The sequence below is a fragment of the Colias philodice genome, chromosome 14 (genome assembly GCF_061535455.1).
Source record: "Colias philodice isolate Cphi_HAF_F1 chromosome 14, ilColPhil1 Martin Lab GWU primary, whole genome shotgun sequence".
Classification (NCBI taxonomy): Eukaryota; Metazoa; Arthropoda; class Insecta; order Lepidoptera; family Pieridae; genus Colias; species Colias philodice.
Genome location: NC_143099.1, coordinates 10,147,799 through 10,166,481, shown reverse-complemented (window position 1 = coordinate 10,166,481; position 18,683 = coordinate 10,147,799). Strand labels below are relative to the sequence as shown.

At 31.7% G+C, this 18,683-nt stretch overlaps 1 protein-coding gene across 1 annotated transcript; it reads left to right on the top strand.

Moving 5' to 3' along the window:
- The first annotated feature begins 1,263 nt into the window (after positions 1-1,263).
- LOC149483017 (phospholipase A1-like) lies at positions 1,264-4,663 on the top strand. The gene is made up of 2 exons (XM_089703121.1): positions 1,264-1,424; positions 1,494-4,663. Exons 1-2 carry the CDS (start codon positions 1,298-1,300, stop codon positions 2,438-2,440), a joined length of 1,074 nt encoding a protein of 357 aa, XP_089559247.1. The 5' UTR covers positions 1,264-1,297; the 3' UTR covers positions 2,441-4,663.
- Positions 4,664-18,683: the final 14,020 nt, after the last annotated feature.

Sequence of the window (18,683 nt, the reverse complement as noted above, 5' to 3'; positions counted from 1 at the left end):
ATCTTCTAAGGATTCCTTATCCATGTCCCCTCCGTAAAAAGTTACTAGAAAGCGTGCTCCAGCGTCTTCGATTTCTTCTGGTCATGATGACGAAATTTCATGGTTGGAAACTAAAAATACAGACAATGAAACAGAAAATTTCAGCGACGATAATGAAGAAGCCACCATTCCACCAGCCCGGGCCATCAAAGAGAATTAAAAAATGATAGCTGTACAATTTTTAAACAAAATTAAAATTATATGATTTCTGTAAATATTATTATTTCCGTCGCTTGTAACTTTTTACCTTTAAGACTTACAGAATAATCATGTATCAAAAAAATGTAGGTAATTTTGTCTTCTTTGAACCCCTCATAGACACTTTTGTGATTTAGTAAACAATTGAGAAGTTATTTAAAATATACCTAATTTTAGCACCTTTAATTCAAGATGGCGGCTAGCGCCTGGGTCCGTCAAGGTCGAAAACTTGGATTTTGATTAACCTTTCATACCTAAACAATATCATTTCAAAACATTTTCTACGCCACCTTTTGTAGAGCATAAATACCTACAGACTGGATTAAATATTTTACGAAATTTTTCATCTTCGCCAAAATGCAATAATTGTGTAAATTTCGTACTTGACAATTGAAAATAAAAGACAATGATTTTAATAGAAATTAACGAAACAATTTATTCATTTAATGGGATTAGATTACAGTTACTTTGTGGATTAAGACGGTAGTTGAATCAATGTTTGTTGAAACCCTTGGGTAATATTTTAATGCAATAACCAACTGTACTTGAAATGTTTATTTTACATCCAGAGTTCTCAGTAATTTTCTCTCTATTTTTTTAACATAATTATCTCATCCGGGAAAAACCCTCTTCACTTGGGGTATAATAATTTTATTATCTATACTAAATACCAAATTCAGACTTCTCAATACATTACGATTTTTTCAACGAGATAACTCGCTTAATTATTATTATTTAACGTAATTCTAACACTCACAAACTTATTAATTTAATTTAAACACTAAGTGAAAGTACTCACAATACACTTAATAACTACGTATGATATTGTACTCATAAATATTAATATTTATTCATTTGAATTCACAATAGTGTCATGACTATAATGCTAATAAACACCAATGATCCGTGGCCTTCTAATAGCGAATGTAACATGACGTAAGTATCGCGTGCACATTAATTGCACGAGATAATCCCCACCCACGGTTTCTCCTTTGTGGTCAGCAGACCTTTCTCTCGCAACAGACAGTGACACAGTGACCGTGTTCGCAGAGGGCCTGCCATGCACCACTTAAATTTGATTGTGCTCTTGATAGCCACGCGCTGTCTGATACTGCGCGAGGTTGCCGCGCAAACCGAGACCGATTTTAATTTCGCTGAAACCGTATATGCAAAAATATCCGGAGCATGTAAGTGACCTTCGCTCATTTTTAATACGCTCATTACGTCACATGTATCGTGTTTTTATTAATTCACAGGCAGGGCGATCATGAACCTGCAGATTGACTCGATGAATAGCCAGAACGATATATTGAAGACGATGAAGATATTCTTTCTAAACGGCGATGAGATGAGCAATTACCCCATTGACACAGCGTACAAAGCTCTCATCAAGCCGAACGTGTTCGACATAACGAAGCAAACCAAAATTATCATTCACGGATATCGGGACAGTGCTCAATCTTCAGTGTCACTAGATTTAGCTAAAGTGTACAACGAGAAGAAAATGTTCAATGTTCTTTTAGTGGATTCAGAACAAATGATGAATAAAAGATATATGTTATCTGTGCATAACGCTCGTTTAATTGGGAAGAGACTGGCTAATCTCTTGGCTAACTTGGAAGACTTCGGGGCGAGCGCTGTAGATTTTCATTTGCTCGGAATAAGTTTGGGAGCGCACACGGCGGGGTGGGCGGGGAAATATTTCCAAAAATACAAAATGCGTAAACTGGGTCGGATTACCGGTTTGGACCCCGCGGGACCGTGCTTCTCGTCCGCATATTCTGATCAGCGATTGGACAAATTGGACGCTGATTATGTTGATGTGATTCATACGAATAAATTAGTGCAAGGTATAACGGAAGCTTTGGGGCATGCGGACTTTTACGTGAACGGCGGGGGGCCGATGCAACCTGGCTGTTTGATGCCCTCCTGCAGTCACCTGCGTGCGACGAAACTTTACGTTGAAAGTGTTGAAACTCCTAAATCGTTAATCGGCGTACGGTGCAAAAGCTTGAAGCATTTTGAATCTAATGCCTGTGAAGATAAAGACTTCGCAGTTCTCGGGTACGGCTCTTCATCGTCGACGCGAGGTCTTTATTTTTTGCGGACGTCAGCGGATCCTCCGTTCGGCCTTGGTACGGATGGAACTAAAAATAATGAGAGGCCAACGAACTCTTGGGAAACTCTCATTAAGAATTTTTAGCTCAAGTTAGAACATTTTTTTCAGATGCCATAATAATCCGCTTAGAGTGATTGTACTTTCACGTGAGATTGAATAGATCAAATTAACTTTTTGTAAAATTTTGCAGTAAACAAAATTACTTTATAGTTAATATACAGTGTGAGCAATGTTCCATTATAGTAAATAAGTGTATATAATATAAGAAAACGTGATCAATATATTATTTAAATGAACTTTTTATTATAATAAGTGCACATTACGCAAATTTTTTAGCACATCTTGCACGCATTTTGAATACTCAAATGTAGCAAAAAGCCTGATACCTTTTTTTAACGCGAAACTGCCCAACGGACCGTGACTCGAATTAGTTTCGATTTAAATACCCATTTGTAAATAATTGACCGCAAAACAAATGACGCTCTTTGCTTGCGTCACAGTTTCATAACTAGTGCTTGCCGCGACGAATGCAAAGCCCCATTGACAGCGCAGCACGAAGAAATGTAAGGGCTTGTACATATTAATATTAGTGAGCTTTCGAATAAAGTGCCTCCGAAATTAATGTGCTACAAAACCATTTTTTTGGGAACAAACAATGTAAAATATCGGTGTAAGTATCTGAAATGTCTACAACACAAAAAAGCAATAAAACATTCTAAGTTTATTCTTGAATACTTCGTGATAATAAATCATTAAACTGTCCTAATGATCTAAATAATATGCTTTTACTCCAGGTATTAACTAGATATAAATTAGACGATGTCGTAGATGAAATATTTATAATATAAAATCAAATAAATAGATTTATTTTAGTTTTTAGTCTGTAGTATGAAATTGTATATCGGATAAAAAACGTGATTGTTTTGAACATAAATGTTTCAATTCGGTCGTCAAACGGCAATAGTGCATTCCACATTAGTTTTAATTAAGTGAAAACTCACTTTAGATTATTGTCCTATTGTGTTCACATATTTGCTATAGATCTGTACGACAAGTGGGGCCAACTACCTATTATCTAATCGGTGTTACTTAATCGATAATAAACTGAGAGAGGAAAGGGCCAATCGCGACTGCCGCAGCTACGGTAATTGACCACTGTAATTACAAAATTATATCAACGATTTTTAGTATTACTATGGGATACTACAGCATAATATAGAAAACTATGGGGTGCACTGCTATTCTTATTGGTCGTACTAACTCAAAAACCGTTTTGAGCTCATGCTCAATAATTTGCTGAAGATCATCAAATGCATAGTTTACGATTCTATAAAAGATATCGCATACGCTTGTATGTAGGTATATAAATGAATAAGCATTCATTTATATACATTAGTTTGGTACTTTAGTTTTATACTTTAGTTTGGTTTCTTAGGACTTTGTTCTTGTAATAGAACATCTGCTGTAGCCTGTAGCGTCCATTGACGTCAATAAAATGTTATTTAATGTATGCCGTGCTTTCCTTAACAGCGTAGGTATTCATCGATTAAAAAGGGGACATAAAGAGTTTTGTAAATTGTACTAACCGAGCGTATTATAATAGAATATGGTCTATTTTTGCTCTCAATTAACAAAATTTTATTTAGGTATGTGTATTATGTACAAATATTTACACGTTTTTGTATAGAGTAACATTTATTTTGTGGTTTTCCTAGATATTTTACACACATCGCACACATAAAATTATTGACTCACATTGCAAAATGAAAGTCTCAGTGTAATTTAAATTGCTATAGATGTAATGTTGAACATTTCCCGTGTATTTAATAATTCACCTCGCATCTAACATTAGTGCGCAAAATGTTAATTATGTAGAAATCTCGATTTGTACCCTCAACTATAAAGGCAGGTGTTCTTAGATTGCCCTGTATTATATTTCAACTGCTTGATACACATTACACACCCGTTCACTTAAGCCTTGAATAAATCTACGCAATAGTCGAGGATGGTTCTTATGGAGAGAAAAAGTAAACATGTACTACAGGCGAAGACGGGGCGGACCGAATTAAAAATTAAAAAATATGTATTAATCATGTGAACAATGCCTTACAGGAAAATCACACTGCACGCCTATTAACACGAAACACCTTATTTAATAAAGCGATGAGTAAAAAAAAGAACCACTTTATTATTACAAAGAAATCGCAATTATTCATGGTCTCTTAGAAAATTTAAAGATATTTTATCAACGATGACGAGTGGTTTTAAATTATAGTAAGTAATGTAAATAATAAATAATTTATATAATTTAGTTGTAAATAAATTGAAACTCTATGTGAATGAATAAATGTTTACAAAATAAATGGCTTGTGTTATTTTCCTATCTTCTCCTTTTAAATAAATGCTTACAATTTTTTTTAATTAGGTATAAGAAAATGTAACAGATAAATACGAATATCAGATTCATTTTTATAAAACTATAATCAAGGTAGCTTTCGTTTACAATATAGAGACTAATTTAACAGTTTTTAATAATTAATTATTCACTATTCCCTAGGTTTTTAAATAAGTAATACGAGTTTTTATTACATATGTTGAAAATAAAACTATTAGGTTTCTCGTATAACTGTTAAATAATTGTATTACTAACCACAATAAGTAGTTATAAAGTGAGGCTAAAGTATGTCAAGTACTTTAGCAATTATTTTATGATTTATATTATAATGTAAGTGTTCAAAAACACAATCGTGAGAATTTGAAAGAATTGTACATTTTTTTTTGCAAATTGAAGGGCATTGTACCTGTTTAAATTATTTTTTAAATATATCTTTTTTGTAACATCAACTGTAAGCTACTTTTTTTAATAAGCAACATTTTCTAGGGTAGTTTTTAATATTTTAGTTCTGTAATTTCTAAGAATTTCTATTTCAGCCGCTGAGAGAAAGCAATGTTAGATAATTAAAATATACGAGAATTCTTCTACTATTATAGTATTTAATCTGAGATATTATCTTGAATCGCTTTGCAAATATGATTTTTGTTTTAAATATTTCTTTTACATTGACCATTTATTTTGTTATATCCAATTGTAGCGAGGCTCTACTTGGGTGTTCATTAAAAGGAAATAAACATAAAATAATAATTATTTATGCATTTACTCATTAAGCTTAAATTCAAAGTAATAACATTTAGAAAACATGTCTGTATGTTATACATACGTAATTTTGCACATCATAAACTATGAACTGCAAGAAAGTAGAGCTTAATAAAGGTTCATTTCATTACATTTTCATAATTATAAAACCGCACACAAAGCAAACAAAAACAGCCTACTTACTCTAAAAGTCACATACAAGTCTGTTCAAATAATAAAAATGTAGTTGCGAAATTCCGCCACGGTCCGGCGAAGTTCAAACATTTTTATTTTTAATGCCTTTATTCTGTCATCGTAGTGGATTGAACGCGGAAGTTATTCGTTGTGCTTCACAACCGAATACCAGCTTAACTGCCACTGTTATAGTAATTTACGTAATTCCTTATGTTTCATTTTGAGCCTATTGATAACAAAATAGTTTAATTTCCACTGTCATTGTAATTTTATGTTATACTTGTTACGTTTTAATTTAAGCGTGTTGATAAAAACAAAATAAAATGATAGTTTAATTTACACTGTTATTGTAATTTACGTCAGTTGTTACGTTTCATTTTAAGCCTTTTAATCAAAAATGCACTCAATTTTCCTTATTTATAACTTTTTATATAAGATTATAAATGCGTCACATTATGGTTGAAATTTAAAACAGTTATATGACGAGTTAAGTACAATAAAGACGGTGAAGTTAAATATTTTTTATCATAAAGCATTTGTAAAACATTATGTCCAAAAATGCCTCTATAATATTTAATTTTGTTTTATAATAAGAGATCTCAAATTCAAATATTATGAGATACGTACCAATATTAATAAGAAAATCTAATTAATAGATCTTTTCGTGTCAAGACTTTATATGATAAATAAATATATAATCTTTGATTGAAATTAATTAAATTATTGTATAAATACAGTTATGAGAACTTTGCGATTGTTACCCCACAATTACCTTGACCCACTGACAGCGTGCGAAATATTTTGGGATTTTAAAGAGCTGGTCCATTGATATTTGTTATCTTAAAGTATGTATTTTATATATATAATAATATTTTTTTTATATTAAAGTATGCATTAAAATAATCATAATTATTTTTTTCAAATAGGTATTATTAACTAATTATTTTATTAATTGATTTATAATATTAAATCATGATTAAAAATATATTTTACGATTATGAAATAAATAAAATAAGAAAAAGATAGAAAGGTAAACAATCAGTTTTGTGAATAATAATGTATGAGTCATGAGATGAATCTAGCTGGCCTCTATTAGTAACAAAATATTTAAGTTTAATTTTATTTAAAATATGCATATTTTTCAGCCAACTTACGAAAAAGCTTTAACGATTTTGGTGAAACTAAACGAATGTGGATTGTTAATAAATAAAAAAACTCAATAATGCAAGATTAGATAAAAAGCTTCGTATAATTTATTTATATTTAAGTATTTGTGTTTTCCTTACTCTGTTCTTTTTTTATTTTTACGACATCATTCGTCTTATCTAATAGTTAGATTGAATCTTGTTTTCTCGTAAGTTATCGGTTTCTTAGTCCTAATGTTATTATTTTATTGCCATAAACCACACATAAACTGACCACTCTCCATCTGAAAAGCCAATAAAAAATAATAAAAATGACATTACGTCATTTGAAAGTAAACATCAGCCCCAAAGGATGGTTCTGTACATAACGGGTTATTCTATTGAATACTGAGCTTTATTTCTACGACTATTTGGTTTAAATTATTTTCGCAAGCAAACCATCATAAACAACATAGTATTTTCAATAGGCTTCAATAAACAAGCCGCGTCATCTGTATTTGTATCTTTTAATTCCCGTCGGTAAGTCCCCACATAAACATGGATCATGCCGGGTGAAATGGTATAACCGCTATAAGTGTAAAAATAAATGTTTGAGCGATTTAACACCTGTGGCCGTATCGCACGGCTACACCGCAAACCCTCCGCTTTATTCTTGTCTCGACACCACACACAGTATTTTCAACTCGATATTGGTGATCGTAGTTATTACGGGTACCAGATTTGTAAAGATTTTTATACTTACTTTTTATATGAGACAAGTGCTTTGTGAAATAGGGAATTCCAAATACTGATCTGAAAATTACAAGCATTTTATATTGATGGTGTAGAAATAAAGTTGATTACGTAACATAATTAACTTGAAACATGTTCATAATGTTTACAATCATTTTTTCGTGACGTCCTATAATGCAAAGAAATTATATAAAATGTTGGATAAAATTAGGTTGATTGTCGAGCCCTCTTCCATTATATGAAAAGTTTACATAAGTATACACCGTTGTAACGCCTACGACATGAAAATGCGTAGCTTTTGCCATCGCATGACGTCACTGTTCTAATGAAAAAATTAGTTAATACGAAAACAAAACAATGTTTAAGTTTCCTACGAGTCGATTTGTTGATCGCACCTCGCCGATTCGATTTGACACCTCCTATAGGATTACGTAGTGACCCGCATCCTATGTAAACTTTGCAATATTACGTTAATCCCCCTGATTACATAATATAGGCGCTTGTGATTTAAGTGATTCAAAGGGCAAAGTTCGGGCAAACTATCTTGTTTTAATACAGATTAATTTTCTTATCCCGTTCTTGGCCGAACTTTCTATTACAATCGCTGAAGAGGGCGGACTTTTTAACACAAATATCGTTTCCTGGAAATGATAATGCCAAGTCAGGGTTAACAGAATATTCTGAATGCTAAATATTATTATAGCTGTTTTTGCTTATAGCTATTGTTTATCATATTATTATGTCAGGATAATAACATTGAATTTTCTCGCATTACATTCATCTAGTTTTATATCCACATTAATAATAATATATAAGCGTCGTTGCTTCTTTGAAAGGAAGAAACAAATTTTCGCCGCGTCTAAATGTGAAAATCATGTAATCGTAACCGTATAATAGGAGCTTCTTCCTTATCTCATAAGTTGCGATATCTTTTATGTTGATATAAAGCTTAGACCTTAAATCTATGATACTTTGAATTGCTATAACGAATACGTCTTTATGGAATCAATTTTTAATCTTCTTAAAGGTTAACTAATTTTTTAACTAACTAATCCTATATATTACAAAAAAAATGTATCTATGTATTAACTATGCCTATTAATTAAATAGGTTTTTTGAGTCCACTATTGCTAATGCATGTTTTGTTTCAAAATGCCTTAAGATTGGGCGGTGATTATTTGTATGATAACTTCAAAAGCTCTTTTAAAGGAAGTCTGTTTGTTGTCAATTTTATAGAGTTTTGTTTTGAGCCGGACGTTATTTTTTAGGATTCCACTCAAAGTAAAAAATAATTTTGCCGATCACAAATAGGGTAGAATTATCTGTTTATAAATCCATGTTCGTGTTAAATTTGATAATGCTGGACAAGGAACAACAAACAATTATTTTAGTTCAAACTTTTTTGTTTCGACACACGTATAAATAATTAAAACAGCAGGTTCACGCCATTAAAATATTAACCGAAGCTATCATTAATTTCGATCAAAGCTAAATATTTTATCTGGGCAAGGGTGAACGGTAAACTGGCGCTGGCCTTCGGACATAATTTAATTATGAATTATATTCAGCGCTTTTCAGCAATTTCCTTAACTAAAATATTTACGAAGAAAACCGAACTGCTTAGGAAATCAAATTCATTTTCGTAATTACATTTTTATCTTGGAGCGGGTCAAAAATGTGAAAGGAAGTTTTTAATCGATGTCAAAAGAATCTATGTGTTTTCAAGATGTTAAAGTTTTTATGGTAAGCATAAGCTTTTCGCGCCCAGATTCGCCCACGTTGTCAAAGAATAATCCGTATAGTTCACGTTCCCGTGGGATTTTCGGAATAAATACTATCCTATGTGTTAATCAAACCAACCCTCCTTGTGCGTGCTGCATTTCATGAAAATCGGTTTTACAGTTTTTGCGTGAAGTAGTAAGAAACAATTATACAAACTTTCGCATTCATAATTAAACGGGAGTGCCAGTAACAATGAAAACATTGATTGCGATGGTGAAACAACTGGTTTATGTTTTAATTTTGTTTAGTTGTGAACATAAATTCAATCTCTCCTTACTTATCTTGAAGCTCTATAAAACGCCATGTTATGTAACAATTTGGTAGCACTAGTTTAGAAAGCAGTATATCTACCGAGGGTGAACGCAAGAATTACTGTATTCTCTAGTACTTATAATATTAATTATTTTAATTGCTATATTTAAAACAAAATTAAATATTAGAAAGAAAACATAAAAGAAAAATATACCTAGATAAAGCTAATCTATGTTAAACAATTAAAACTTTCTCGCTTCTCGAATGTCTAAAGAATAATCTAAGTTACATTAAATGAAATTAATTATTTTATCCAAATTAATGTGAGATGAAATTATCTGATGCCTACTAGGATTAGAAAGGTAATAAATACGAAATTTTATTACTCCAAATGTTGTGGGTTTTTAGAGTAGGCGTAACGAAATAATTCAAGTTTTACTTAACATTATAATTAAGCATACCTCAGACATTTATTTTCACGAAACTTAATATTACCGAAACAATGAAACCGTAGGCTAATTGTTGGTAACACGGATGGTTACAAAAATTTACTAGAATTAATACAAAAGGTTTGCGGTTTTTTCTAAGAATATAATTAAACTTTCCTGGAGATCCTGAAAATAAAACGCCTTATCAAATTTTTTGGCAAAAACTGTATATTTAAAAATTTCCACGACACAATTTACATTTAATCGTTTTTTAGGCTTGCAATTTGTGTAACACTAAATGAATATGATACTCAAAAAAAATTTTAGCCCCTAATGCTTTAAAGATATGTTTGTTTAAATCTGCTTCGAAAAGACAACAGTATTTCTTTTGGTTGATAGTGACGACATTAAATAAAAATTGCTTCGAATATTTTAACTCTACTACTTGACATTCGTCAGTGATGGTAGCCCAACATGCAAATCAAGGCTCTAGATAAGACCCAAGAAATCAGTGATTCAATTTTGTTAAAGGTTTCGTTCAATAATAATCATAAAGTATATGCAGGAATGGAAATATGTAACGCCCAATAACGCCAAGCCTTTGACATGTGAACCTAAAAATAAATCTATCATTAGAACACATTTATAAATAAAATTCATACCAAAGGAAGTTAATCAAAACGACAAAGAAAGTAATTCAAAGAAAGTTGCAGCGTAGTGCGCAATCTGGAGCCGCGAGTATAAAAGTGGTTTTACGAAACCCGACGAAGTACACTCGAGTTCAAATCCAATTTGAAACCGTAAAGTGGATAACAGACGACGACTAAACTATTTTTAGATTTTAGCTAAGGGCGTGTTAGATGAACGGAGGTGATAGTATTTTTTTCTCCGCAAAGAAATGCACTTTTAAACATGCTAGACACGTCAGATTGTCATGCAAAAGAACGCTAGACGCTAGTTTATAGTTTGACAGACGGAGTTTTTCAAGGAATTTGGGGGAAAAGTGAACAATGCAGACTTGAACAATTTGTATAATTTAAGAACTGGCTGATGCGAGAGACATTGTCCCGTCTTCGCGCGAATTAGCGATTAATCGCGTGAAGTTTAAAAGCTCTTAACGTTGCATTTTTTAATTATTATAATATATTGGCGCAAATTAGGTTACACTGTCGTTCATGTAGGGATCACATGAAAGACAATATAAACTAATTTGATAATATCATTCTGACAATAACAAACAACAATAAAAAAATGTGACATCGAAATTAAGTACGTGTAGCTTAATTATTTTTTAGTAAATCGTTTCAAAAGTTAAGTACAAAAAAAAACATTTATATGCATCAAACACTATCCTTATTTAATTTCCTATGCATAACTCGGTTTCCGTTAATTTCTGGTTACCTAGACACGCATACCTACTAACTATTAAGTTAGCGAGTTACCAACCATCTTCAACAACCAAACTTGGAACTTAATGGATATCCAAACTTTAATGTATTATTTGAATTTTGAACCGCTACGTCGTTACAAATAGACCTGGATTATGAGTTATTTTTAAAGAATTAAAAAATTAACAATATATAGAAATTATATGTATGTAGAAAATTGTGTAATAATTATGAAAATATAGGGATGAATTTTGTTTGCATTTGTAGGTTCAATGCACCGCATGCTATACATAAAAATCTTATATTAATATAATAACCGTAATATGAGCGATACGAAAAATTATATCGGAAATTGATATAATTTGAATTTGAGCTTCCTACTAAAGAGTAACTAGGGAAGTTAAAAACGGAAGGTTAAAATATTGGAAATATCCACAGACAAACAGAAACATGTATTAAATATATACCACTGCTCATTTGCCTCGAGGGTTAAGGCAATAAAAGGAAATCTTACATTGTATTAATAACATAAGGAACCACATCATATTTGCGTATTAGAATTTTATATGAATCCAAGGAGGATTTTATAAGGAGGGAAGAAAATCCAATCTTTTTAATCAAATTTTAATGATTAAATCTTTGCTTTAAGTATATATATTTTTAAGCTATTGCATAGCTTCTATCGCGAGCCTTCAGCGCGGGGACCGAATCAAGAAATTCCGTAACGAAAAAACCTCACGCTCCCTACTCCGACGGGCACGGAGGTGTGGCTTGAAGGCATGCTATGCAATAGCTTTACCGCGGCAGTCCTCGAGTGCCACACGTCTTTTTTATGTAATGCGATACTCAATCTTAAAGTAACATATAAAGGAAATCCTTGGCAGGCTGTGCTCGATAATTTTTCACTTGTTAATGAAGGAAGTTTTAATTACATTGGGAGACAACTTTTGCAGTTACAGTCGCTGTGTATCTTATTTATAGCTGAGTGTATGTACACATATTTCTACCTTGTTTGTTACATACAATAAAAGTTTAAAATGGATAGGAATATGTTATATTTTGATATATATAGAAAGTGAAAATTTTGTATGTTTGTTTTATTAAAATATATTTTTTCATAACTGTGTTTTTATGTGTAACCGTATTACATTTATAATTTTTTATTTTATTTAGATTAGGTACAATAGAGCCTAGAGGTTAGTGTTTCTACAGGTATGTATGAGTATGAGTATGAGTTAGAAATATGTTGTGATACAGTGAGATAAAAACAGAGCTTTTTTAGTGACTTTTATTCTTATAAGGCTTTATTTTAATATTACTTTAATACTGGTTACTAGTTATAATATATTATTTCATTCATTAACCGAAGTTTATTTACTCAATAGGTTTACGGTAAATGTTATCTAGTACTATATATAAACTGTATTTACCTTAGGACTGAATTGTTGGTTCAAATGTCTGAAGATTGTTTATATACTAGGAACTCGCTTATTTATTCACGATAAAGAAAAATGGATCGCTGTTTAAACGTATTCAAAAACGGGTGGATAATAAAAAAGATCATACAAGTACAGGAACGAAACAGATAATAGGACTCTTTGTGTTCCGTCTGAGTGCCGTCCTCTCGGCCTTTTCAGCGCCAAACAAGAGCGTGTTCCGATCTATTTAGTTTGAAAAGTATCCTAAAATTCTGCTGTGAAATAATGATCGGAATTTCAAATATGCAAACGTTTGGAGTGTAATAAACTCAGCAAAATTACAGATACTACCATCATTTATCTGAATTTAATGTAACGATTGTTATTATTTTCTATTTTCGGAATTTCCCCTAAATGTTTCATCATTTATGCAAAAAACGATCTAAATAAACCAATGATGGTATGCAATCGTAATAATATAGAGTCAATAAGAATCACCAGTTTCGCAATCCAATTGCTGTAATTTTAAATTTATATACTCGGGGCTATTATTTCTTAAAGGTAATAAAATGTTGATTACACCATTAACCAACATTTTTTTTGTCATTTAATTAGGATTTCAAATTTAAAACTAAATAAACTATAACTAAACAAAACTAAAATATTGCAATGATATAAAGCAAAAAAGCTTATAATGTGTCATTTTATTTTAACTACAAACTACAAAAATACAGTTTTCACATCATGCCTTTCTATTTACTGTTGTATATTTTGTAAATTATATTAATTGAGTACCTATAATAAGAATGTTGTATGGCTTATTCCAACTTATCGTTTTCATTTATTATCACAGGCTTTATAAATGCGCTCCGAGATTATTATCATGACGTCGCACCTCTGAATTCTGAGAGTTTATCATTTTCCTGACGTAAATAAAAGTGTTTTGTATGAACCAGGATTTTATCAAGATAGAGTGCAACGAAATCCTACTAATATTATAAACGCGATAATTTTGTAAGTATGGATGGATGGATGGATCGATGTTTGTTATTCTTTCACGTAACAACTACTGAACTGATTATATTGGTATGTCGGTAGCTGAAGACCCAGAATAAGACATAGGCTTTTTATCCCGGAAATGCCACAGAAACGGGAACAGTGCCGGTTCTTTGAAAACGCGGCAGAAAACGGGCGAAGCCGAGGGCAGAAATCTAGTAATCTATAAATAGAAATGGGTTTATTGGTTTTTAAATCATCGATATGTACCTAAACCTATAAGTGGTTTATATGCATCCAACTGGAATGTAGACCAAAAAAATATAACGATACAATAAATAGATATTCAGAGAATACAACTTAAATACATATAAGCCAACAAAATAATATTTATACCATTAATTTCGCGCTCGATATTTTCAGTCGTCGATCTGGAAAAGTTTTATACCTTCCAACTTTTAGTACGTTTGATGGAAACCACAGCAATGAAATATTGATTTTCTTCGGAACTGCAAATAAAAATAAGTCATTTCTTAAGCGGTTATGGAAGTACTAGAGCGGCTGCATTTTGTTGTTTGAAAATTTACTACATTTATAGCTGCACTGTTTTTGTTTTTTTTCTTAAAAACGTGAAAAGAAAAGAGAAAACACTTTTATTCTGAGTGAAGAATGATTTAGTCTCGAAGTATAGTTTTTCATTTCTGAAATCGATATTCTATGTTTTAAATAGAAAGCATTAGTTTGATACTACTAATGAGCAATATTATTGCTAATTTTACATTTAATGATCCACATTTATGACGTTAAGATAGCAAGTGCATAGCGATAGGAACGAGAATTATTTTGGTAGGTAGCCTGGCATGGATTCAATCGGGAAATAAGGTTGCCAGTCAATTTAATTATTTGTTTTTCTATATAGAAACAAATGTTGCAAGTTGATTTCACCAAATATAAGGTAAAAAATGGGATTTTGAAATGATACGTATTCTAAGGCATAATCATAAACCTATATCTCTTTTTTTAGAGATTATAATTTAACCTATGGTATATATATCATACTTCATTTTCTAAAAGGACCAGTAAAATTATTCAAACTATTGCCAAAGGATAACAGAAATTTGAATTAAATTAGAGCTACACGCGATTATTGAATGTGACTATAATTCTTGTCAATATGAAAGTAAAATCCATTTGAATTCGCTTTCTCTCCTCATGATCCGATAAACAAGAACTTAAAAAACCTATATCACTCAAAGAATTTGAAAGCTGCTCTATCAATTTTCAATTTATCTAATACGAACCAAAATTAAACTTTCCTATTTATACATAATACTTACTTGTTTATATTGAAGTAGCAGCCCTATCAATGATGTTCAGTGTTGCTGAGCCAGTCGGCATACTTACTATAAAAAAACATTATGCTCGTGAAATGTTGACGCTGGATTTTTATAAATTCCCGTGACAATTGCTGGTAATAACCCCCTTTTGACTTTTGCATACACATCAAACGTAGTTTGGATGCTATTCTCTCGTGTCATTGTCCTAGAAGAATTAATTCGGATCCTATTATAGTTTTGTGCATCCGTAGCTGATTCGTCAAGCAATATTTCGCCAGAACAGACTTTTCATCGAAGAAGGACTACAACACTTGACAAGAGATTTTTATATACGTATGATTATGATTTGTATAAAAATGAAACAATTACCAATATATTAGTTATTTTGATTCAAAAGTATGTCTTTGTCTTTCTTGTTATTGATTCCACGTCTATTTCACTTGGCTATTTTTATTAGGTGTTCTTTCTGTATCGAATATCAAACTAGCTACCTGTCGTTTATACCCTCAATACATATCACCAAGAGAAAAATCTAGGCTAGTCTTGAATCATAACATAATTCAAAAGACAATTTCATATTGGAAACGTGCTTGACCATAAAAAGGACATTTTAATTAATTTATAAGGTCGCATAATGGTCCATACCCGTTTTTATCTAGAGCTCAGTTCTATCCAATACTGTGGGCGGTGTTTATCGCACGCCATTAAATACGCTTTTACCTTTGGCCTTATATTTCAATTAAAACGCTATATACATAGTCCACACGCTGTGTATTGCTTCGTTTATTTGGCAAAACGTAGCTACATAAATAACAATTCGCCGCTCAATAGGTATAATAAAATATGCATGCAATTTAAAACATGTTGCGTTGATTAATTTTAACGTTTCATTCGCGAATCAATCAAACGGCATTCACAGAGACAATGCTGTGTCAAATATATCACAATTTAAATAAACCAAACCATACTGCCACACTATTGCCTACCTTTCATCTATTGTTAACGAAAACGGCACAAATTTACGTATACTAGATATTGTTCCATGGCACTTTTACACCTATACTGATTAATGTAGAGTTGCTTTTCCTGTGGACTATTTAAAGCTCGTAAATTTGTATAGGACTTGTATGTTCTCCGTAGTGAGAACACTAACATCACAGTAAAGTGCTTTTATGGAGTACGATTTTAATCCGAATACGGAAAAACATTGCACCTCTGTCTATTGTGTATGATACAAAATACTAAGTAATAGTATCGCTATTTCAAAGCACGGCTACATACATAGTACGTTATAAACAGGATAATGTTTTATGACTACCATTATTGACGATAATAGGAAGGGAGCTTAGGAAGTAGATTTGTGGTCTCCGTCTACAAGGATGTTTTATTTTTAACTAGCGACCCGCCCCGGCTTCGCACGGGTGCAACGCTGATACTAAATACACTACAGAAAAACTGTGAACGTTGTATATTATATAAAAATTAAAAGCATAGCCGCCCGCTCCGGCTTCGCACGGGTATAAAATACCTATAGTATAGCCGGGCGGCCGGGCCGGCCGGTACCGCCGCAATCGCTACGTCCCGCAATTTTTAAATCTGTAATATCTTCGAAAATATTCACTTAAATCATACGGTGTAAAGGGCCATATAGATCTATATTAAATGAACAATGTATTCAAGGTATTTAATTGGTTAAGGATTAATGCCGTATTGGTTAAAAGCGCTTCGAAAATTAGCCATTATTTGTCGTAAAAAGTAAATGACAAAAAAAAGTTATTGTGGGTTATAATAAGAGATAGACATATACCATCGCGGACTCTTCTGTAGACCTTTTTAATGTGTATAATACTTAGTACATTATTTTGATAAAACTCGTAGGGTTCAGTCAGCGTTTGCAATGTAAGCGGAAAAAATGTAATTTTTTACTACATCACATTAGAAATCTCGAAAATAACAGTACTTCTGCACTATTTAATGGATGTTATTATACATATAAACCTTCCTCTTGAATCACTCTATCTATTCAAAAAAACCGCATCAAAATCCGTTGCATAGTTTTAAAGATTTAAGCGTACAAAGGGACATAGGGACATAGGGACAGGGAAAGCGACTTTGTTTTATACTATGTAGTGATAAGTAACCAAATAAAAGGTGATAATAGCTAAATAAGCATGATGAAAAAAGTTCAACAACAGTTAAAGTTCAGTTATACATATTGCACTTATCACGTTTCTAAAGGAGAGAAAAACCTAGCTCCAGACAGAGCGACTAAAAGTTTATAATGCAGCATTAGAATATTTATTTGGATGTCCTTAAGGGAGTTAAGATAGTATCAATTCCACATCTATTACTTAGGAAGCTGTGGTCTCTAGAGCCTGAATGTTTGTAACATGTGTCAACCAGTGAATTTATCCCTGGAAATTGTTACGCAAATATGAATTCTGATATTCGTACAAATATTGCAACTCGGGCTATTTCTGGAACTTGTGCAAAACTGTAGAGTTTATGTTTTATGAACAAATTGTATGCGTAAAATATTGGTTTATATGTACTTTACACAAATAACTATATAATTGATTGACTCGTACAATTAAATTAATTCCGCGAAATCTCTTTTTTTTTCTGTTTTCATTTTTGTTGTTTTAAAAAATCTTTCTTCTTATCCTCTAAGAAGAAAACATAAAAACACAAATAAGTGGTAACCAACCAACGACTAATAGAAGAATATTCTTTATACAATTATTAATCGTTAAATTTTCCAGACACATCCACAATAACTAATTAGTTTTATTGAATAACTGGATATATCCAGTTCGCTTTAACACGTTAATATGGTTGTGTAATTACGTTTTCATATTGTGTTCAAGCTGCGTGAATATGCTAGTGATCATTGTTGATTTTAACAAAATTAAAAGCGGTTAGGGTTGTCAGTTGATGAACAATTTAGTTTATTCTTCTTTATTATTTCTTTTTAGAGTTTATACTTCACAGTTTATTTATTTTAAACAATTGCACTGTACATTTTGAGTCTACAGATTAAATAATAAATAATAATTATTACTTTACACTTTAATGTATAACCTATATTTATTTGGAATCATTACAACAATTCTAAACGCAAGTATAATACACTTTTATTCACTCGCAAAACACAGCATCACACACGACATAACTATGTTATCTTTGTAAAAATTCAATATCGTAACATTCGTCAAGCGCGCATGTCATCGATTATTTCGAATTTATAGCTGCTTCGTGGACCGCAACCTTGCTGAAACCATCTATTTTTGCAGTTCCTGCGTGATTGCATCCTGTGTACTGTGTAGTATAGTGATTATGGCAGACAATTTCCTATCCCAGGCTTATCTCATAAGCTTACAAATAAGATATAAAGTGCACTTTGTAGAGTAACTTTGCGTTTGACGTTTAAGTTTAATTCGAACTCCCACGACGAGACAGTTGCGGGATTTTAATATCTTATTGCCTTTTTTATTTTATATAACTCCTTTTGAAATAGAATA

Bases quoted from the DNA above. Each gene is read 5' to 3' on its own strand.
- LOC149483017 (XM_089703121.1), top strand. From the start codon at position 1,298: ATGCACCACTTAAATTTGATTGTGCTCTTGATAGCCACGCGCTGTCTG. The intron at 1,425-1,493 runs GTAAGTGACCTT...ATTAATTCACAG, and splicing joins TGCAAAAATATCCGGAGCAT to GCAGGGCGATCATGAACCTG.